We start from the raw sequence: 23,195 nt of genomic DNA on the forward strand, positions 1-23,195 counted from the left end.
GGGTAAACAGAGACCAATCCCCAACCATTGAGCTTCTCCATGTAATTGTTGTTTACTATTTTAGGTGGATGATCACCATGGATTCTGGGCAGCAATTTGAATACAAGCATTAATATTTATGTTAGCATGCCTTGCTTGCTATTGGGTAAACAGAGACCAATCCCCAACCATTGAGCTTCTCCATGTATTTGTTGGAAGTTGGAATGGAAGACTCTGAGACCGCATTTTCTATTTCTCCACGTTAATAATGCTGCTGTCTTGTATTAAGAAAGATAAAATAAACAACTGGGAACAATAAGTAAAGGAATTAGGCAAAGATTTACTACTAATCAAAACCAAGGAGAAAGACACAGACAAGTTCATCAGCTTACCATCGTTGATTCTTCACAGGTATTCAACATTTGATTTCTAATGCATGAAAACTGCATTCTTACGGATACTTTCTTACTAATTATCTACTTCTGGCATTGTATCCAGTAGATCGAAATTATCCGGTGTTGATTAATTATTTGTGAGTAACGAACTTCAGCAATTAATTGAGATGTAGTTTATAATTTAAAGGAGAAATACTTGCCATGATTAAGAGGAGGAGTTTTATATTTGTTTTGATCATTTTCAAATCTAGTTAAAATGTTACGTGTACTTTGGAAGACGAAGCACACGAGTGTTTTATCTTAAGAAGGAATTAGCGTGTGAGCGCGCGCGCATTGAATTGAAGATGACAAAAAATTTGCAATCCAAAAGACACATATATAATAATGTTTCGAAAAAAAGGGACGCGTGGTCTCTGAAGAATCTTAAAATTTGTTTCGTTTTTATTTTATGTTTACAAATCCACTTTTTTATTAAATAAATAAATAAATAAATAAATGATGTGACTGGTTAATACTTGACTGTCCGAATGCTTTTTGCATTTTATAATATGGGAAGTGTAAAGAGAGGACCTTTAAAGGTCAAATGGTCAAGGTGTACGGACTAACCAATTGTTCAAAAGAACTTCTCCTCTAAGTTTAGAAACCCTGAATACCATTTCTCTTTTCACGTTTCTTTGATTGCTGAATGGAATTTGCCTTCTCTTTTGGGCGAAAGGGTTGCTAAATGTTCTAATGTATATCTCTTTCTTGTAATGCATGGCAGTGCTCGTACTATACCAGATTCCTAGACTTCTCTTTTTCTTTTTCTCTTTTGATCGACACTGATCATATCTTCTCTCTCTGCCTAGCTTTGTGGCGAAGAAATCCAATATCCTTTAATCTCTATTGAAGTGGGTTTTCTGAACCGGATTCAAAGTCATATACTTTACACTGAATGCATATAAGAAAAGCCTAGTGTGGGAGAGAAAGTGACTGACTCTGAGTGAGAGAAGATGGCGGAAGCTAAAACAGACCGTTTCACTGATATTGTGTTTTCTTGGTCGCTTGAAGACATTTTGAATGAAAATCTTTACAAGAACCAGGTATTTTCTTGCACTTTGTTAACGTTTCCACAAGAATGTCATCTATAGTTTGTCATCTTATTCTGAACCTTTTTTACTGTTTCAGGTGGAAAAGATTCCTGAATCATTTCATTCGGTTCAGCATTATTTTGGGTCTTATTTATATCCTTTATTGGAAGAAACCCGGGCACAAGTGCATTCAAGTATGGAAACTATTTACAGAGCTCCATTTGCTGAAGTTGTTGGTTTTGAGGAATGCAAGCCGTATGGGAAAAATCTGTATGATATCAAGGTTGATTTCTGGAGAAACAGGTTCAGTGATCGTGGCAAGGAACCATATAAAACTTTGCCTGGGGATCTTTTTGTCTTAGCAGATGCCAAACCCGAAACTGTTTCTGATTTACAAAGGGCAGGGAGGCCCTGGGCTTTTGTTTCAGTCACTAAGGTCTCAGAAAATGATAACGAGGATGATAGTACTTCTCGTTATTTTAAAGTCAAGGCATCCAAAGAGTGTGAATTCAACGACAGCACTCATACATCACTATTTTTGGTCTTCCTGGAAAATTTAGTCCCTAATAGCAGAATATGGAAAGGGTTGCACATGTCCAGAAATCTAAAGATTATCAAGGAAGTTTTGTGCACTGATTCTGTGGTAAGACCTTACGGATAAATATTGTAGGTTTTTTTCAGTTGAGTTAGCATTGCATTCACTAAATTGGGACCTATTCATTCATGGTATGCGAACATTTCATGTTGCAAGATGTAATGTAATACTCACTAGACATCATACCAAATTATCAGTGTGTTACTTTTTTCATAACTAAATATAATAATCTTTAAAGTGTAACAAGAAAAAATGGCATATTCTTTTCCTTCTTTTTATCTTTGGATCAACGTTTATGTCCTGTGTTTATCTGTAACACTCCAGTTATGCACACTGGATTGGCTGGCTGTGTAATGACATATTTTCTCCCATCTAACTTTTACATGCCATATCAGTGTTATAATTTCGTAGGATTTTTCTAGGGGGGATAATATCTGTTATTATACTTCAAAACTGACATTTATTGTTTATATTGACTGAAAATGTTATGCTTGGTTGGTAACAGGCTCAGAAAAACAATTTTCTCTGTTCTGAGACAAATGATGACATCCGGGATAAGTGGTTAGTAGAGAGTTTATCAGCTGGATTGAATGAATCCCAAACTGGGGCAGTTTTGGCCTGTCTTGAAATGCTGCACTGTGATTCCAAGTCTACTGTGCAACTTATATGGGGTCCACCTGGGACAGGAAAAACTAAAACCACCGCTACTCTGCTTTTCACTCTGTTACGGATGAACTGTAGGACTGTTATATGTGCCCCAACAAATGTTGCAATAACTGAGGTTGCTTCTCGTGTGCTACATATGGTAACTGAAGCAGAGTCTAATTCTTTGTTCTGTTCTTTGGGTGAAATTCTTTTATTTGGGAATAAGGAGCGACTCAAAGTTGGTTCACACATTGAAGATATATATTTGAATTACCGGGTGAAAAGGTTAGGTGAGTGCTTGGGGCCAGTGACTGGTTGGAAGAGTTGCTTTGCTTCCATGACAGATTTTCTTGAAGGTTGTGTTTCTCATTACCATATTTTCTTGGAAAATGAGTTAAGCAAAGAGAAAGAACATAATGGTGTTAGTGAAATGAAAGAGAAAGAATGCGGACTTAACAGTAAAGTTATCAAGGGGAAGTGCAAATCATTTTTTGAATTTTTCAGAGAGAGATTTGTTTCTATTGCATTATCGCTTCGATATTGCATTTCTACATTCTGTACCCATATAGCCAAGAATTACATTTCGGTACATAATTTTGAAAACATGATTTCGCTCATAAGCTTAGTTGATTCCATTGAAATACTATTGTTGCAAGGTAATGTTGTTTCTGAAGCATTGGAACACCTTTTCTCCCATTCAGAAGTTGAAGATGTGCCTGACTCATTTGTAGATAACTCGTTTCTGCTGTGCATGAAGAGAAGAGAATGCCTTTCAGTATTACGAACTCTACAGGATTCTCTTAGTGGACTTAACCTTCCAAATGTTACGAATGAAGAATCTCTAATGGAATTCTGTTTTCAAAGAGCTTCCTTAATATTTTGCACTGCATCAAGTTCATATAAGTTGCATAGAGTGGCAATGGAGCCACTGACAGTTGTTATTATTGATGAAGCTGCACAATTAAAAGAGTGCGAATCAACAATACCCCTGCAACTTCGAGGTGTGAAGCATGCTGTTCTTGTTGGTGATGAATGTCAGTTACCAGCTACGGTGAAAAGCAATGTACGTTGATGTTACTTGGTCATATATATATATATATATGTACATATATATTATATATGTATATATATCTCCTTTGTTTCTCTGATTGCAAATTTTCATTCCACTTCTTATTCCTTTGCGTTTATATCTAACTTCTTTTCTTCCATAGGTTTCTGATGAGGCTGGTTTTTCAAGAAGCTTGTTTGAGAGGTTAAGCTTAATGGGTCACTCAAAACACCTTCTGAATATGCAATACAGAATGCATCCCTCAATAAGTTTCTTCCCAAATTCAAATTTTTATAATAATCAGATCCTTGATGCTCCAAATGTTAAAAAAAGAAGCCATGAGAAGCACTATCTTCCAGGGTCAATGTTTGGGCCCTTTTCTTTTATAAATGTAATTGATGGAAGAGAGGAGAGGGATGAGGATGGACATAGTCGAAAGAATATGGTAGAGGTTGCTATTATTCTGAAAATACTGAGGAATCTGTACAAAGGTATGTCTAGTTGCTGAGTCATGTTCGTGTTCTCAATTCAATGCTTTCAATGATTTTGATTTCCAGATGGTTTATTTTATGTGCTTGGAAGGTTTATTGAACCGTAAGAAATGTTAAATTCTGTTTAGTTCTTCTCTGCATACAAATTTTTGGTGGGTCTGTAACTTTTAGGGTGTCAAGGGTATCATAAATGTTTTTTTTTCTTTTGTTTTTGTTTTTTGTATACAGAATGGATTGTTTCAAAACAGAAACTCAGTATTGGGGTGGTATCACCCTATGCTGCTCAAGTAATTGCAGTTCAGGACCAACTTCGACAGAAGTATGATAAGATTGATGGCTTTACAGTGAAGGTGAAGACGGTTGATGGCTTCCAGGGTGGGGAAGAGGACATAATTATTATGTCCACTGTACGATCTAATAGTCATCAATCCATTGAGTTTATATCAAAACCACAAAGAGTTAATGTCGCTCTTACAAGGGCTAGGTATGGTTTTATGTAAACTTGTATGTTTTTGCATCATTGTTGATAAGTTTGGTGAAAATAACTGCTCTTCTTTAATGACTTTAGGCATTGTCTTTGGATTCTGGGAAATGAAAGAACCCTATGTGATAGCATATCTGTTTGGAAGGCCTTGGTCCTTGATGCCAAAAGACGTCTATGCTTCTTTAAAGCTGATGAAGACAAGGATTTGGCCAAGGCCATATTAGAGGTGAAGAAAGAGTTTGACCAATTTGATGATTTGCTTAATGCTGACAGCATACTTTTTAGAAGTTCTAGATGGAAGGTAAAGCTGTAGGTAGTTATTTATTTCTCCATTTCTTTTTTCCCCTTAATTTCCAAGAACTCCCTATTCTCAATCTTTTCAATATTTGTTCTGAAATTGGACTTTCTAGTACATACATACATAGCTTTTTTATTTCATTTTATAATTTTTTTCTTCCCCCAATCCATTATGTTTAGGTTCTTTTCAGTGATAGCTTTCTAAAGTCATTCAAAAAGCTGAAGTCTGTCCGTTTGAAGAAGTCTGTATTAAATCTTCTACTGAAGCTTTCCAGTGGTTGGAGACCTAAGAAGCGAAATGTAAGGACAATTTGTGAAAGCTCTTCACCAATCTTGAGGCAATATAAAGTTGAAGGGCTATATATTGTCTGCACAACTGACATTGCAAAGTATGTGGAATACACTCAAATATTAAAGATCTGGGACATATTGCCGCTGGAGGTTATTCCAAAATTGGTAAGTCGTCTGGAGAGTATTTTGAAAAGATATACAGATGATTTTATCAATCGGTGCAAGGAGAAATGTCTTGAGGGGTATGTTGTTTTGCATTCTCACTTTTTCTTTTGAACATACATGAATATATTATAATGAGTTTTTTCTTTTTGGAACCATATAAAGATACAAATATTTCATCATACTTAATTCTAAAGTAATTTTTATTTTTCTTTGTCATTTGTGACCAGTGATTTGGAAGTTCCCAAGATCTGGCCACCCTCTTTGGATATTCCCCGGTTTAAGGATCTTAGCATCTTTGAAAACCAGAGTGATTTAGTTGGTGACGACGATTCTGATGGTAGAAGTTATCTTGAGAATTCACAGGTCAGCGAGAGTCTGTTGCTCATGAAATTTTACTCCCTATCGTCTGGTGTAGTAAACCACTTGCTGTCTGACCGCGAGGGTAGAGAATTGGATCTTCCATTTGAAGTTACAGACCAGGAAATGGAGATTATTCTTTATCGTAGAAGTACCTTTATAGTTGGACGGTCTGGAACGGGGAAGACCACAGTTTTAACAATGAAATTATTTCAGAATGAACAATGTCACCAATTGGCAGTGCAAGGATGCTTTAGTAGTCAAAATAGAATTGAGCAGAGTTCTTCAGCTACTAATGGAATAACTCTACACCAGCTTTTTGTGACCGTGAGTCCTAAGCTGTGTTTCGCCATCAAGCAACATGTTTTACACTTGAAAAGGTGAGTGGATCATTCAACAAAAAGATACTGCATTTTATTTTCTTTTGTTTGATTGTAAGTTATTTATTGTGAATCTTGAAACAATATTTTCTTTCTGTTCTTGACTTGAATTGTTCTATAAATATCAACATTGCATCAGCCACCAGAAGAGCATAAGTTTAAGTTGCTAACTTTTGTATGTCCACAGTTTTGCATGTGGTTCAACCGAAAAGAGTTTGGTTGATATGGCTGATTTTGATGAGGAGGAAGCCCAATTCAAAGATATCAAGGATTCATTTCATGATATTCCTCCCAACTCCTACCCCCTTGTGATAACATTCCATAAGTTCTTGATGATGCTAGATGGAACACTGAGTAACTCATACTTTGAAAGATTCCTTGATGCAACAAAACTCACTCAAAGTCAATTGCAAAGTTCAAGATCAGTTGCGTTGCAGACATTTATAAGGACAAAGGAGGTTAAGTATGACAGATTCAGTTCATCTTACTGGCCCCATTTTAATATCCAGTTAACAAAGAAGCTTGATGCTTCAAGAGTCTTTACAGAGATAATATCTCATATTAAAGGTGGTTTGGGATCCATAGAAGCAAGTGATGGTAAACTCAATAGGGAGGATTATGTTCAATTGTCAGAGGGCCGGGCTTCCAATTTAAGCAGGCAAAAGAGAGAAGCAATATACGATATATTTCAGGCTTATGAAAGAATGAAGATGGAAAATGGTGAATATGATCTGGCTGATTTTGTAATTGATCTTCAGCGCCGTCTCAGGCATGAAAAATATGGGGGTGATCAAATGGACTTTGTTTATATTGATGAGGTTCAAGATCTTACAATGAGTCAAATTGCTCTGTTTAAACATATGTGCAGCAATGTTGAGGAGGGTTTCGTTTTCTCGGGCGATACTGCTCAAACAATTGCAAGGGGTATTGATTTTAGGTTCCAAGACATACGACATCTGTTCCACAAGAAGTTTGTATTGGAATCAAGAAGTAATATGCATGATGAAAGAAAAGTAAAGGGACAAATTTCAGATATATTTCATTTGACTCAAAATTTCCGTACCCATGCTGGTGTACTGAAGTTATCACAGAGCATTGTTGAACTAATCTATCGCTTTTTTCCCCACTCTATTGATGTTTTAAAACCTGAAACCAGTCTTATATACGGGGAAGCTCCAGTTTTGCTTGAATCTGGAGAAAATGAAAATGCAATCATAAAAATATTTGGAAATAGTGGAACTGACAGTGGAAATATAGTTGGCTTTGGTGCAGAACAGGTTATTTTGGTGCGAGATGATGGTGCTAGGAAAGAAGTTTCCATGTTTGTTGGGAAACATGCTCTTGTCCTGACCATTGTGGAGTGCAAGGGCCTCGAGTTCCAGGTGATTACAATATTTATTTGCTTATTTAGTTTTTTTTCAAATCTTGGAAAAGCTATTATCCCAGCATGATCTGGTCTTTTTTCTCCTTTTTCCGTTGCATAATTTTTTGTGTCTGGTTTTCCCAACGGAATCTAATTAGATACTGGCTTCACATTAGAAAATTATGGTTTACTTCTGCACTATTTATTGAATTATGATACTTTCAGTCCTTTATATGTTTACTATGTTTAAACTTTTGTTCATTCATGACAATCATGTCCCTTCTATAGGACGTACTCTTGTACAACTTTTTTGGTTCATCACCATTGAAAAATCAATGGAGGGTAATATATGATTACATGAAGGAACAAGACTTACTTGACTCAACATTACCTAAGGGCTTTCCAAGTTTCAATGAAGCCAAGCACAACATCTTGTGCTCTGAACTAAAGCAACTATATGTAGCCGTTACTCGTACCAGACAGAGATTGTGGATTTGTGAGAATGCAGAAGATCTCTCCAAACCTATGTTTGACTATTGGAAGAAGAAATGTCTTGTACAGGTTAGGCAACTGGATGATTCGCTTGCACAGGCAATGCAAGTTGCAAGCAGTCCAGAGGAGTGGAAATCACGGGGCATTAAGGTTTGCAAATTTTTCGTCTTAAAGCAATTAAGTTATATCATGAACATAACTAAAGCATTTGTTGTCGTATTAGTTAATTTATAGTAGCGACAAACAATTAAAGCATTTGTTGTAGTATTAGTTAATTTATATTATTCTCATTGTCATCATTACTTTACTCCTTGCATTACAAGCATCAAATTGTTCCTTGCAGCTATATCATGAACATAACTACGAAATGGCCACAATGTGCTTTGAAAGAGCTGGTGATACGTATTGGGAAAGAAGGTCAAAAGCAGCCGGCCTTAAAGCTATGGCTGACCGTATGCGAACTTCAAATCCTGAAGAGGCCAATTCCATTCTTAGGGAAGCTGCTGAAATATTTGATGCTATAGGCAAGGCAGATTCTGCTGCCAGGTGTTTCTTTGATTTGGGCGAATATGAAAGAGCAGGTATAACTATTTAACATCTCAAGTACTAGATTTTAATTCACCATCATTTAATACCTTGCATAATGCTATGAAGCCTGTGGAATTTTGGTTGTAATAAATTTCTTCTCATTTTTTAACTTGTACTGGTGCAGCTTGGATTTATTTGGATAAATGTGGCGTGTCTGAGCTGGAAAGAGCTGCGGAATGTTTTTCTCTAGCTGGATGCTATAAAAATGCTGCAGATGTGTATGCTAAGGGCAATTTTTTCTCCGAGTGTCTCACTGTTTGTGCCAAAGGAAAACTGTTTGAAATGGGTTTGCAATACATCAATTATTGGAAACAGCATGCAACAGAGGACTGTGTTGTGGCTAGACGAGGTGAAGGAATAGATAAAATTGAACAAGAATTTCTGGAGAGCTGCGCATTTCACTATTATGAGTTGAAAGATAACAGATCCATGATGAAATTTGTTAAAGCTTTTGATTCTATAATTTTGATGCGGAACTTTTTGAAGAAGTTAGATATCCTTGATGAGCTTCTTTTGTTGGAAGCAGAATTTGGAAACTATCTTGAAGCCGCCGACATCGCAAAGCTGAAAGGTGATATTCTACTCGAAGCTGATTTTCTTGAAAAGGCAGGCAAGTCCAGAGAAGCGTCATTACATATTCTATTCTATGTGCTTGCCAACTCTCTTTGGTCATATGGCAGAAAGGGCTGGCCCATACAACAGTTTTCACAAAAGGTGGAGCTTTTATTAAAAGCCAAGTCATTTGCTAAGAATGTAACGGAAAGCTTTTATGAGCTTGTTTGCAATGAGGTTGACATTTTGTTAAATGAGCAGAGTAACTTGGCTTTGATAAAAAATCATATGAATGTTTGTCAGAGGCATAAGAGTATTAGAGGTGAATTATTATCTGCTCGAAAAATATTGGATGCTCATATTTCTTCAAGCGCTAATAAGTATGTGTGGGACAAGAAGCTGGTTGATGGTGATCTGATAAAGTGCTCGGAAGACAGAATATCTGAAAATCAGGTATCTATAGATTCACTGATTTACTTCTGGAATTTTTGGAAGGATAAAGTTGCTTTAATTTTTGAATATCTCGGATGCCTTGAAACCCAAGATGTTAATGAATACAAAAGCGACGGGGAGTTTTGTTTTGATTACTTAGGAGTGTGGAGGTTGTATCATAATCGTAGTCCAGTCTATGTTTTACTCATATCTGGTGCTGATTGGGTTCGAGGTGTGGACAGAAGATATTTTAGAAGTCATGGAAAGTTGGTCTCCGTTGATGTTCACCAGCTTGTCTCAGCTGCTTGTAATTATTGGAGTTCAGAAATGCTTTCTGTTGGCATGAAAGTTTTGGACAAGCTTGAAATTCTTTACAAGTTTCCAATGAAGAATGCTGATCCAGTGTTCTGCCAAAGCAGGTGCCTTACCCATATTTGTGAGGTCTCTCTATATCTTTTGCAATCAAAATGTTTGAAGCTAAGGTATCAGGATACGGAGAGATTGCAGAGATGTGTAAAGTTTTCAACTGAGAGTGTTGTTATGCACATATTTCCTATGGATTGGAGGAGTTCATTGAGGGAGAGTATGATTTCTCTTAGAAGAACGGATGCTCTAAAGAATGCGCTGGAACAAGTAATAGTTGAGTATACCAGCTCGGAGAGGGAGCTGTCTTTTGGGAAAATTGGAAGGCTTGTAATGGTTATTCTCGGGTCCGGTAAGCTGAGTAGTGAACTATATAAAAAGCTTGTGGAAAAACTGGACTGCCACCCGCCATGGAAGGCATTCATTGAGAATCTCTGTGAGAATATTGGCCCTGGAAACACCAGTCAAGAACGGAGAGAGGTTTCTGTAATGTTGAAGTTCTGTGGAGCTTTGGTTGATACTTATAATGCGAACTGGAGGGTTGTTAATGATTACATATCACCTGGTTGCTTTTTGTACCTTGTCGAGCGCCTTCTGTTTTGGGCAACTCGCTTTAAGGGTAATGCTATCACTACTAGTTCTTGCTTTATTGAGTGGCTTATATACCAAGAGGAAGATACCAATGTAAGTTCCATAGTTGCTGATGTGCCATCTTCTTTGGATGGCATCCTTCATTTTGTAATTCATGTGGTTCAGGGGTGTGTTTTTAATAAGGGGGATATGGTTGAATGGATTAAAAAGACCCATCCAAATTGGAAAAACTACTATTCACTGCTCATGTTGAGATTTGTTGTTGTGTTATGCTTGGTTTATGTGAATTTTGGCATGGGTGAAGGTATACTCTATGAGTTGCTGGGGAGGGAATGTATCACTGAGCAGCTGCCATGGGAGTTTTATGACACCCTTAAGAGGAGGAGAAGACACCAATCTCCTAGTATAGATGTGAATGTGCTAGCTGCAGCTTTTCAGAAGATTGGTAATACTTTGGTAATTGCAAATTTTGGGTCCAATTGTGCAAGGTTCGTATGTCCAGATGCCATATTTTTTGACATGAAAGCCAACCATTCCAGGGATGACATACTGAGGAAATTGTTTCCTAAACCATTTGTACTACACACTTCCCAAGCTAGGTCTGTTGAAGCAGGAGGCAATAATTCTGGCAGTCGTGTGCTTCATGCAACCAATTATGAGGGGAAGAGTTCTAAGATCCTGCCATCGAACTCTGCTGTGGTGGAACCATTACAGACTGATGCTGCATCTAATAAGCCGAGTGATGCCGGGGACGGGGCCAGTCACACTACAGTTGAGGAAAGCTGCATAACCAAAGAGTCAAATCCAAAGTCTAAGCAAGCTGATGTTGCGGCTTCTGGATCCCAATCTGGCAGTAAGGAAACTGGAAACAAGTGGAAGAAAAAGGGCAAGAACAAGAAGTCCAAGAAGAAAGGAGGCAAAAAGTAGCCATCACATGTTAATATATATTATATATATGCTATGTGAATCTTGTTATGTTGGAACTCGATGGTTCTTTTGATATATATATATATATATATATATATATATATATATATATATATATATATATATATATATGTCAGACAAATTATCTTTGATGAGTATTACTTTTTATATTTCATTACATGTTAGTGATTTGCTGGATGCATCGGCTTAGAGATAAGCTTGTACAATTTAAGAAGTTGAATGATTAAAACGTAAGATTTTGATTTGAACAACTTGTATAACTAGGACCTTTGTTTCTGAGAGAGAATTGAACGACATCTCTCAACTGTTATTTTCAACTTTCAACCAAGTCTCAAAAATCAAAACAAGAAAATAACAAAAAAGAGTTTGACACAGGCAGAGAGAGCCTCAAAACTCAATTCTCATCGTTCCCAAATAGCTTGACTCGCGACAATGGCGTCCTCAAGTAGCCATCCACCTCGAACTTCTTCGGCGAAAGCTGGCGGTACTTCTCAAACTGCTCTCGCGCCTCTGCATTCCTGTCAAGCAAACTGTAAATCATGCCGCGGCAAAAGTAGGGCCTGAAGTCTTTGGGGTCCTCCTTTGCCAATTCGTTATAGCTATTCAAAGCGTCCTCCACATTCTTCTGAAGGAACTGAATTTGTGCCATTATCAATTTAACGTCGCGAGCCTCCTTTGCTTTGTTCTCCTCCTCCGCAATCTGCAAGGCGTCCTCCAATCGCTTCATCACCGCCTCGCCCTCGCCGCTGCGGTCCATCAGCAGGGCGTTCTCGAACAACGCCTCGAAGGACAAAGGATCCGCCGCGAGTATTTCCTCGAACACTTGGCGGGCGCTTTCGTTTTCGCCCATTTCGGCGAGCACCCTAGCCATCATGAATTTCCACTCGGTCGCCGAGGGCTGCGCCGAGGCCAAGCGCTGCAGGATCTTTAGCGCTTCACCGTCCTCGCCGTTTTCGAGCTTCTGCTGCAGAAGCGATTTCAAGGCTTCGATGGCTTCCGAATTGGAGCCTAGGAAGTCAGACAAGGGCGATGAGGATTGATTCTCGTCATCCGAGACCTGGGTTGGGGCTTGTTCGGTCAATGTAAGCGGAGGTTCGGCTCTGGCGAGCAAAGTTGAGGACTTGGTGAACATGGTGGCAGCGACGCCAATGAGAATTGCAGCTTTGGCATAATGTTTGAGATTTTGGAGAATCGGGTTTGAGTTGTGGCCGCCGTTGCTTGGGAGGAGGGTGTTGTGGTTGGTTGAGGAAGCTGTGATTTTGAGGGCAGGGGCATGGTGGGAATTGTGGGAATGTGGTGGGGCAAAACGGAGAAGAGAAGGTTGAGTTGGTTTAGAGGGGGTGAGTTTGAAATGAAAGAGAGACGAGGACGATGAGGAGGAGGCTAGAGTGGAGGAGGAGTTCATGGTTAAGCGGCCGACGAGTTCTTGAGAGTTTGGAGTTTATGGGAAGGTAGGTAGCTGGGGAGGAGTAGGAGAGTGTGACTTTTGAGAGAGAGACAGAGAGAAAGTTTTACTCCGAGGGAACTCACAGTAGAACCGTTGGTTTGGTTGTTGGTATGTTTGGACTTCAAACCGAATATGATTTACATTTTATTTTTTTATTATAGATTTTCTTTTAATTTTGATAAAAATGAAAGTGGGTGGGTGTGGATTTATTGAAGAAGAAGGAAATTTTTTGGTAATTACCGAGAGTGATGAGGAATTGTGTAGATTTATTTAAAATAAATTATAACTACTTATCTACCCTTAATATGTTTGTTTCTCTTTTCATGTAATAAGGGTAAAATTGATAAAATAGGGACGTAAGAGGTATTTTCTGAAACAGGAAGTTGACGAAGCCATCTTCTCTTAAATAATAACCTGCCTGTAGTGTAGGCCGTAGGCTAGTCAATTACTAAAACAGAACCGGAACAAGAAGAATTGGGCATTTTGTACAAAGTTAGTCTGAAGGGGCGGCCCAGATGCCATATGAAACCCAATCATGTGGGCCCAGCCCCCAACTTGCATAATTGCTTACTTTACCTCGCGCTTCTCTTCTCTTGCATTTCTCACTCTCCCACCAAAACGAATCAAAAGATTACCATTCCTCTGGTGGTTGCTGATTTTTTTTTCTTTCCAGCAGCCAATTGTTGAATGAACAAATTGGCATGCAGATCTGCTCTTCTGTAGATTCCTCATGTTTTCCTAGTGTTTCAACATAAATATAAAAAAAGATTATCTTTGAGTCACAATGCTACTTTTTTCTTAAAAATTCCGACTCAGACCAATATACATATTTACAACAAAATAAAGAACAAACGTTACATGGCTGTGAACTCAATATACTTCATGGTGGGCAGTGAAGAATTGATAAGAGGCCATATTATACTCCCAACCTCTTAACGCCACATTCTGAGCAGAACTTAGAGGTTTCTCTCAAGTATGGAACCCCACATTCGTCGCAAAACTTGGCAGGACTGGATGGCTGAAATAAAACTTGGTTAGTAAGGAATAAATAAAGACATTTTTTTATGTGGTCGTGAAAATATGCTTCAGACGTTAAAATCATTCTACTTTGTTTCCCATTGCAGTTGACATAATCCATCACTTAATAGAGACTTTACAAAAGACACAGCACAAAGCAAAGGGAGCGTTTAAGAATAGCAAAAACATCAAAAGACGAACGTGAATTTGAGACATAGCATGCAAAATAGAACTCACCAATACATGCATGCGCCCCCCTACATGGCCTCCTGTGAGGGGTTGTAAGCAAACCATGTGTTGCGATATAGTCGGTGAATGGTGAGCATGAGCAATTTCGGGCAGGTGCGAGGCAGCACCACATTGATGGTTTTGAGAATAATGAACAGCATGTGGACTTTGGTTGATGGATTGGTGATGAGTCTGGTGAACAGGCTGAAACTGAGGTTGGTGCAACAAGGGTTGCATATGATGCTTACACGGAGTCATCTGCTGATTTTGTGGCTGCCAAAAGGAAAAAGATAAATCTCCATTTTTACATAGACAATGTTTTGTATATCCAGAAAAACAGAGGCATAGGGACTCACAATAGCATACTAATCAAAATAAAAGCCATATTGAGCACCATTAAGTTTTAAATAGATTTCTACAAAAGATAAAAGATTTATTCTCGAATATGTGGTGAAAGTGAGTGTGCTACACCATTTGGTCCTAAACCAGATATGTCTAGCTGTCATCAACCAATAAGGTGTCAACAGAGACTTATATGAGTTTATTAGTAGCTTCACAATCCCCGCCATTGGAAACTCCATCCACTTAATAGGCATTTTATTTTGCCTTTAATGTGTCAAGTTTACTGTTGGAAATTGCAAACAGCAAAATAATTGAATTATAAAAGAACCATGGCAGTGATACAACTAATCCAAAAACTTGATGTTTTTTTTTGCCAGAAAAATTTGAAGATCAATCTCACAGCAGCATGCAGCTACATGCCCTGCAACCATCTAAGGCTGATAACAATATAAAACATCTCAGGCCAACAACAATCTTGATATAGGCTGATGCTCATCTCAATATATTGACAATCCATTCAAACATAAAACGTTGTTGCAATAATCATTAAGCATAGAATTAACTCTTACTTCACTTACGGAGCGGAATCCCTGAGCAGCAGCCAAAATGGAAGAATTATCAGTGCCAGGAAATGTCTGAAAAGGATATATTAAGAGGATGATTTGATACCTCCGCATTCAATTTAGTTAGTAAAGTAAAATATTGTGACATTATTATAGGTACCACCAAATATAAATTTCCATATCATGCAGTTTTAATTTTGGATTTACTCAAACATGACCATGAGGAGAAAGAAAAACAAAAGGAGATTTCTATAATCTATGACCTATCTATGTCCCACAGTTTCAGAATGTTCTGTAATGACCCCCATTCTTCATGGTTAACCTAAATTCTTTGCCATAGTTAATGAGATGAAAATGAGCTCCAAGTATTACAAAATAAGTGAATTCAAGCTTACTGGTAAACCAGCAATATTAGGTGAAGAGTTTGTTGCAACACGTCTATACTTGTGTCTTGGAGAATAGAACTTAAAGTCTCGAGCATAGACTGCTACTTCATTCCGACCAGTCAATCGTTTGAACCTGCAGCAAAAGAGAATGAAATAAAAAGGAAAAGGAAAGATTTAGGCACATTGCAAACTTCAAACCAAATCTGAGTTGTATCAGTACTTCATGCAGACAGGTCTCGACTAAGACAAAAAATAAATAAAAGAATGATACTTCAGCACAAACTATCATATGGAAGGGAAAAATACTACTATTCTTCCCAGTTTAAAATAAATATCTTGACTCACGACTTGCTTTCTCAGAAATTTCTATGTGTTATTGAATATTATATATATATATATATATATATATATATATCCCATGGGTCCTACAAGGATAGTCTTCACTTGGGGCTTTTCCAAATTCATCCTCGTAATCCTTGTAAAAGGTTGTTTTGAAAAGCATAAGCAGCAGCTGTTTATCATCAACTTAGTTGCTTAGCTTTTGATAAGCACATATATAGAGGTAGTAACAGGGGGTTCAGAATCTCAAGCTTAAGAGATGTTAGAAGTCATGAAACTATATAACAGTGGCCATCGTTCGTACTCCAGCTATAGCTCAGCACAGCCTTGTGCCAAGTTTCCATGTACTCATTGACCAAAGAGGCTGTCTTGCCCAAAGGAAAACATTGATCAAGTCTTAAGAAATGGAAATTTGTGCAAAAGATGAGCCAAAAATTGGAATATTTTAACAGATAATCACACCCCAAAAAAGAAGATTGCAAATTGATTGATAAACTTACCACTCTGCATCATCAGTAGGCATGTTATTAGGATTTTCAACAATATCCAAACCATTTACTACAACAAAACGAACTCGCTTCTCGTCTTGTATGACCAACTCTGGAAATCTTGTCCTTGTTTCGATAGATGTGGCCAACTCTCTTCTTTTAAATGTACACGGTCCTTTCAGAAAGATATAGGCAAATCAGATATTATCACAAAGAACGGCAAGAGTTATTTAGGAACCGCTTATTATTTAGATGCTATTACGAGTAAAATTGATTCACAAATCAGCATAGATCTTATATGCAGAGAAATTGAATACCTTTTTTTGGAAATTTCTTAGCCAGGCATCTGTACAACCCACCCGAAGCTTCAAGGGCAACCCCAATTGTCTTCTCACGAAATCCACTCAAGGAATCAAGCCTAATATTTGCTTCATTAACCAAAGTTTGGTACATATTTGCGACATACATCAGGGGCAAAGCCAGTCTAGGGTCCCCTTCATATCGGACCTCCCCGGGCTTTCTCTTATTGAGTTTGTCTTGGCCAGACTGAGCACTATCATAGTCAGCAGCAGCCTCAGAATTAGGCACTTCAACGACATGTTCACTAATAAAATGATCCACAATAAGTTGCAGAAATCGTGCCCTTGCTGATTCAATAGGTGACACATCTGACTCCAAAGCCAAAAGGGTTCGGTTCAAATTTCAAACTTTCCAACACAAATACACAAAATTCGAAGGAAGCAAGTTAAAGTTGGTACCTTGAAGTGATAAGAGATCGTAGGGAGCCCTGGAACTGGAAGAGCCGCCATGGTTTTCAAGGCGCGAGCGGTCTTCTTCAACTCCTACGCGGACGCTGTGGATGGGTAAAGAGTTGGTGTAGGATTCATGTATACAGTCATTAACAACGGCACTGGAACCGTCGTCGTTGTCGAGGCTATGCTCAGTGACGGCGTCGCGGTCGACGTCGCTGATGGAGTCGATTTCGGCGGAGGGGCGAGCATCGACGGTGTTGAGGTCGTGAAGAGGGTTTCCAATGTAGGAATTAGGCGATCTCATGTTGTAGTGCTGCACTGGAACCCTACTCCCCATTTCTTCCAAATTTATTTTAACTGAAAGCCCTTCGAATTCATCTCATTCGTCGTCTTCTTCCCCTTTTTAATTGCAAACTGCAAATCCCAAAGAAGAGAGATTGTGTGTTTAGAGGAAGAAGACATTGTTGAATTTCTGAAGTTGTTGTTTTAGTCAGTCTAGTAAATCAGTAATTGGTGTGTTCTGGGTTTGGAGCATAATAGTGAACTTTAACGGCTATACAGACTGAGAGGGAGAGAGAGAGAGAGAGAGAGAGAGAGAGGTAGTGTACGAGGCTTGTGAGAATCCAAGGCTGAAACCGTACCTCAGCTTTCGGATGCCAAAAGCGCTTCCAAGCCTCCCACCGATCTGCCGCACCAGCTCCCAACCCAAGCCAGGTAGACGCCACTTTTCTTGTATGCTTATACTTGCGGAGGTGTAGCCTGTAGGGATATAAATTGGGCGCGCCCTCACATTTTCTGCCATGAGCCTTTTCCTCTTTTGTACATTTTGCGCTTTTTTATTTTTAAGACAAAATTACTTTTTTTCTTAGGACTTTTTCTATGAGTTTTTCTATTTAAACTCCTCACTTTTCTACCCAAATACTTCAATTATTAAGCTATTAAGTTTTATTATTGTATAAAAAGATAAAAAAGGTCATCCAACTTAATACTTAACCCTCGTATATCTATCTATACACACACCACCACTCAAATTCCTCTACAACCTATTACCATATTACTCTTCTCTTTCAATCCAAGAAACCTACTACACTCTCATCTTCTCTTCACAAACTCTAAACACTATATGCAAATAGTGGCTTGTGGGTCATCAATTGAGATATGTAATGTAAAATTATTTCTTGGGTCATCAATTAAGCTCTTAAATTTTATTTTTGTTTGTTATCAATACATCGTTTCTCTTCCAATAAAAAAAAAACTGAAGAACATATTGCATATGACATCATCATTGACTAATATTATATTGTTTGATCATAATATGTTTTTATGCATATCAAAATATATATATATATATATTATATAGTTGACAGCCGTGTATCTCTTTAAGTAATGTGAAGTTGAGGTGAACTTAGAGTGATGAGGGGTGTGGGGTGTAGGGTGTGAGGTTGATGAGTTTTTTATTTTTATTTTGTCTGCTGAGTATGTATTCAGGGATAGTTTGGGAAGATAGTGGAGTTTTCTTTGAAATTGTGAAAATTTGAATTATAAGTTGGGATGAACTTAGAATATGGGGTGAACAAAGAGAAGTGCAAGGTTTAAATAAAAAAAAACTCTTTTCTATTGAGAAGGGTGATAGTATACTGAACTCACACATACTAAAATACTTAAAAGAGAAGGAAATTGGTATTAGCTGTAATTCGATCAATTGTAAATTGAATCATTTTAGTATCTTGATTTGTTACAAGTTGAAAAACAAAAAATAATAATAATTCTCTCCTCCCTCTGCCAGTTGGGCCATTCATTCGTATATCAGTTCATGCAATCCATGAATTGCAGAGCTCAATAACTGTTCACAGAATCACAAACAATATTCAAAGAGGAGACATTAATCTGGAAGATTAAAATGAGAAAGGAAAATGATAAAAGTAAAGGCCACATTAATCTGCCTGGGCCCTGATTTAAAAGGCCGGATTTGATACATTTATGTCTAAGAAATTAGACGAGGATGTAGAAATCCACTAGGGAGGGGATATAATCTTCGTAATACAATTCATCCTCTAATAATGTCACCGCCAACACTATCTCACTGCTAACACCAGCGGTGTCATTGTTGTCTCCACCATCACACTTCTCATGCAACTATCATGGTTGCCACAGCCGGCCACAACCACGACGTGAGAGCTGATCATCTTTGCCGCCACGCAGCACCGACATTGTTGTTGCCACCACCATTGCTGTCATCACCGCTGCCTCTCGTCCCTACCATTTTTAATTAAGAGTAATCAAACAAATCATAGAATAGAATTCATCCTCAATCCAGTTCAATCATGTATTATTTGGGCCGGAAGATAGTTTATCCCATCCAAAATAATGAAACCCAATTTGATCGGCTTCATCTGACCCGCCAAAATGAAATTAAAGGCTTTGCTTCGGATACACAATCGATACAAATTTAGTTTTGCTTTTCAAAATGTATAACTTAACTTTCCTTCATCTTTCTTTTCCCCAAAGTGGAATAGCAAGTGTATTAATATGCTAGGCAAGTGGCAGATAAGTAGCCTTATGTATTTGGCATATATCTATTTTATGATGTCCTGGCCTGACATAGCCAGTGAAAGACATCTTCCAGAGTACAATATTAACAACAGACTAAAGTACTATAAAAAGTAGAGGACATATAATCACATCAGTTAGTCAATGAGAAGCAAATTGCAAAGAAAAATAGCTACTCGAGGACGTTGCCACATCTAGGCATGAATACCACGATTGGAATATCAAAATAATAAGATGTAGAGTGAAATTTGCACCTTGCCAGTATTGCTCGCCAAAAGCATCATCCAGTTCAACTGAGTCCGGTCAATCCTTTCCTTGTTATGCATCTTTTTTTCTAGCAAAGCTGGCTAACCGGACAATACCTTCCAATCCAGGAATTCCAGCTGCCACATGTTTTACTACAGTCAGTTCAGGATACCGCAGCTGGAAGAATTCAAGAAGGAAATTTAAAAAGGAAATTATGAATTCCAGAAGTAGTTTTATCTCATCATTCAAAAGTAATGCAAGCTTCTTTTTTTTTTAATGAAGGCATCACCTGAAAGAAGTAAAAAAAACCCCTTACCCATTAAAGGCGCTGTACGTAGGAGATTTTCCCTCATTAGACCACAGAGAATCTTTAATATGCCTCAACAGGTAGTTGTCATATTTCATCAAGAGGAATCAAACACGCATTTTGCAACAAATCATCCTGTCCATCCAGAACTCAGTTCAAATGGTCACTGGGTTCATATGCTTCCAATTAGTAGAAGTAAAGCCATTCTATGTTTCCAACTGAGATATTTCAAGACACGCCAACCAACCTAAGATGGATAAGCAATTACCCCCCCTCTCAAGTTCTTGCATTAGGAACCGCATAATCACAAGTTCCAGTTATTAAACCCTTGTTAACCATTTCAGTCTGCAACTCAAAGGCTTCATCCAAATACCCTAGCTCATAGTACTTTCTTAGCAGACAAATACAAAGAATCTCATCTGGAAGGATACCCTTCCCAATCATCTCATCAAGCAAAATTTTTGCTTGGTGTACCTGACCAAAGTGAGAAAGACCCGAAATCAAGGAAGTATACGCATACAGATCAAGTTCCATACCCATTTCTCTCATTCTCTTTTCCACGCTCAAAGCTTCTAGAAGATTTCCATGCTTCAAATTTCCATCAATTAGAGTGGTGTAAGCAGCTTTATCTGGAATCATACCCTTGTCTAGCATTTCATTAAACAGCTCCTTAGCTGCTTCAATGCAATTATTTTTACAGTGACCATCAATTAAGGCTGTAAAGACTGCAACATTGGGTTCCAAACCAATGTCAGGCATCCTCCTAAAGTAATTAATTGCCTCTTGGAGCAATCCCTTTTTGCACAAACCATCAATTAATGCACAATATGTTACAACAGTGAACTCAATACCATTGTCCAGCATTTCTTGTAATAGATTAAGTGCCTCCTTGGTTTTTCCGGCCTTGAAATAAGCATCCATAAGTGTTGTGTAAGTGAAATGATTTGGAGTTGATCCACAACCCTTCATTTCACTGAATACAAGCTCAGACTCTTCAAGCTTATTTTGGGAGCAAAGGCCCCAAATGATGGTTCCATAAAGTAACAAATCTGGTTTAAAGCCTTTCCCCTTAATTTCTTTCCATATTTCCCTAGCATTCTCCATCCTCTTAGCCTTAATATACCCATGAACAAGGGCAGTACATATTTGCTGGTTAGGACTTATTCCAGTTTCCAGTACCTCCCTGAAGACTTCTTCTGCATCCTCCATCCTCCCATCTTGACATAGCCCATCCAGTAGAGCTGTATACGTTACAATGTTCGAGCTAATCCCTTCCTGAAACATCTCCTTTTTCAGCTTCAGTGCTTCGCTCAAATTGCCAGCCTTGCAATTTGCATCAATCAAAGAAGTATAGGTGAACTCATTAGGTGAAAGGCCAACTCGTTTCATGTCCATAAAAATCTTAACAGCCTCTTGCATCATCCCTTCTTTACAGAAGGCATCAATTAATGTGCTATAAGTTATGACATTTGGCTTCAACCCTTTATTATTCATCTCACGGAGAAAATTCAAAGCCTCGGGCATTTTATCAAATTTACAACAACAATTAATCAAAGAATTGAAGGTTATTACGTCAGGCTCACAACCTGCATCCTTCATTTCTTCAAATATGCAAAACGAATTATCTAATATTCCAACCTTTCCATATCCATCAATAAGAGAATTATATGTGACAATATCAGGTGTAAGGCCCATTCTTTTCATTTGTGCAAACAAGCAACTAGCAGTATCCAAATCGCCTTCTTTGCACATATTATCAATCATTATATTGTAAGTGAAAACCGAAGGAGTAATCCCAGCCCCAAGCATATCCTTAAAAAACTTCCTTGAAAAATTCCCCTTCCCTGGCTTTGAAAGCCTTTGCAAAAGGGTATTACAAGACCGCACTTTTGGCAAAACTCTAAACTTCTTCATCCTCAAGAAACACTCACTTGCTTCCTCAAGCATTCCAAACTCAACCAAAACACTAAACAACGCATCAAACACTCCAAATCCCAGACGACAAACATTCCTTGTTGACCACAACACATCAAATACATCACAACCCGGCAAGACCCGCCTCAACGACACCAGCTCTCTAAGAATCTCATGGGCATCAAAATACATTCTAGCATAAAAGAGTATGTGAACCAAAATACAATAAGATTCAGTAGTGTGGCAAAACCCAATTTGGGTTTTCGACCATCTGAACAATTTCAAAGCCAACTTGGGGTCTCCCCTGAGTTCCACCAAAAACTTGGACACCCAAATAGGCGCCAAAGCCGAACCAAACAAGTTCACAATTCTGGGATCGTCCCAATAGTCGTGTTGAATAATTATTCTCAGGGATTCTGTATTTATATTATCGGGAAACGAATTGGGATTGGATTTGGTGACAAACGGGAATCGAGTAATACAGAGAAAACTGGTGAACCAAACCAAAGGGCAAGCTATAAGAGAACCATGTGATGATGATAATGACAATGACGATACATTGATAAAAAGGCAATTAGATGAGTATTGAGGTATCGAAGAGAGAGGGCTTACTCGATGAGAGGAGGCTCGGCAACCCATTTGGAAAAGATTGCGAAGAAATATCAGCATCTTTGAGAAGATGAAAAAAAAAATTAAGAAGATACCGAGAGCGCCTTTAGTTAGCTCCATTTTCACAGAGTAGGGGCTTCCATGGATATAAAGATGAATACGACGAATAATGGGCATTCATAGCTCGTGTGGCGTATGGCTGATGAAGAAAACCAGGAAGAAATAAGTGTTTAGGGTTTTTGAGCAAAGCAAGAGTGGTTTAAAGGTTGGAATCTTGGGGATGGACAGAAACTGAAGAAATGAGCCTTGAGAGTGAATAGATTGAATAGAGAGCCCGGCCCGGCCCGACCCGACCGGACCCGTTTCTCCATCTCTTTTAATAATAGAACCTATTTTGGATAGATTTTACTTATATTTATCCATACGTACTCATAATATTATGCACTAGAGAGAGAGAGAACCCACATGACTAATAAAAATA

The 23,195-nt window shown here is 38.2% G+C and overlaps 4 protein-coding genes across 7 annotated transcripts; 1 reads left to right on the forward strand and 3 right to left on the reverse strand.

The window, feature by feature from the left end:
• The first annotated feature begins 966 nt into the window (after positions 1-966).
• Positions 967-12,066, forward strand: LOC110754567 (uncharacterized). Its single transcript, XM_021955639.2, has 12 exons — positions 967-1,456; positions 1,542-2,087; positions 2,545-3,747; positions 3,896-4,223; positions 4,452-4,707; positions 4,792-5,008; positions 5,185-5,537; positions 5,688-6,197; positions 6,385-7,579; positions 7,849-8,202; positions 8,396-8,633; positions 8,765-12,066. The coding sequence occupies exons 1-12, from the start codon at positions 1,367-1,369 to the stop codon at positions 11,503-11,505; spliced, it is 8,031 nt and encodes a 2,676-aa protein (XP_021811331.1). The 5' UTR covers positions 967-1,366; the 3' UTR covers positions 11,506-12,066.
• LOC110754569 (Protein prenylyltransferase superfamily protein) lies at positions 11,747-13,078 on the reverse strand. Its single transcript, XM_021955644.2, has one exon. The coding sequence runs from the start codon at positions 12,929-12,931 to the stop codon at positions 11,921-11,923; it is 1,011 nt and encodes a 336-aa protein (XP_021811336.1). The 5' UTR covers positions 12,932-13,078; the 3' UTR covers positions 11,747-11,920.
• A 292-nt stretch (positions 13,079-13,370) lies between these two features.
• Positions 13,371-17,887, reverse strand: LOC110754568 (PPR containing protein). 3 transcript variants are annotated; one of them, XR_002526329.2, is made up of 9 exons: positions 17,730-17,887; positions 17,095-17,502; positions 16,654-17,004; positions 16,349-16,511; positions 15,519-15,642; positions 15,130-15,195; positions 14,228-14,491; positions 13,832-13,991; positions 13,371-13,711 (listed from the first exon to the last, which is right to left on the reverse strand). XR_002526329.2 is itself a non-coding variant. In XM_021955643.2 (8 exons), exons 2-8 carry the CDS (start codon positions 17,423-17,425, stop codon positions 13,890-13,892), a joined length of 1,356 nt encoding a protein of 451 aa, XP_021811335.2. In that variant the 5' UTR covers positions 17,426-17,502; positions 17,730-17,887; the 3' UTR covers positions 13,705-13,889. The 3 variants fall into 3 exon arrangements, 2 of the variants coding, with proteins under 2 accessions (XP_021811335.2, XP_021811333.2); XM_021955643.2 differs by having other exon boundaries at positions 13,705-13,991; positions 15,130-15,150; XM_021955641.2 differs by having other exon boundaries at positions 13,705-13,991.
• Positions 17,888-18,845: 958 nt separating this feature from the next.
• EMB2794 (Tetratricopeptide repeat (TPR)-like superfamily protein) lies at positions 18,846-23,022 on the reverse strand. Of its 2 annotated transcripts, none has more exons than XM_021955731.2 (3): positions 20,201-23,022; positions 19,893-20,021; positions 18,846-19,344 (listed from the first exon to the last, which is right to left on the reverse strand). In XM_021955731.2, exon 1 carries the CDS (start codon positions 22,889-22,891, stop codon positions 20,468-20,470), a length of 2,424 nt encoding a protein of 807 aa, XP_021811423.1. In that variant the 5' UTR covers positions 22,892-23,022; the 3' UTR covers positions 18,846-19,344; positions 19,893-20,021; positions 20,201-20,467. The 2 variants fall into 2 exon arrangements, with proteins under 2 accessions (XP_021811423.1, XP_021811422.1); XM_021955730.2 differs by having other exon boundaries at positions 19,893-20,061.
• Between the last annotated feature and the right edge of the window lie 173 nt (positions 23,023-23,195).

The sequence above is a fragment of the Prunus avium genome, chromosome 1 (assembly GCF_965620075.1).
Source record: "Prunus avium chromosome 1, drPruAviu1.hap1.1, whole genome shotgun sequence".
Lineage (NCBI taxonomy): Eukaryota > Viridiplantae > Streptophyta > Magnoliopsida > Rosales > Rosaceae > Prunus > Prunus avium.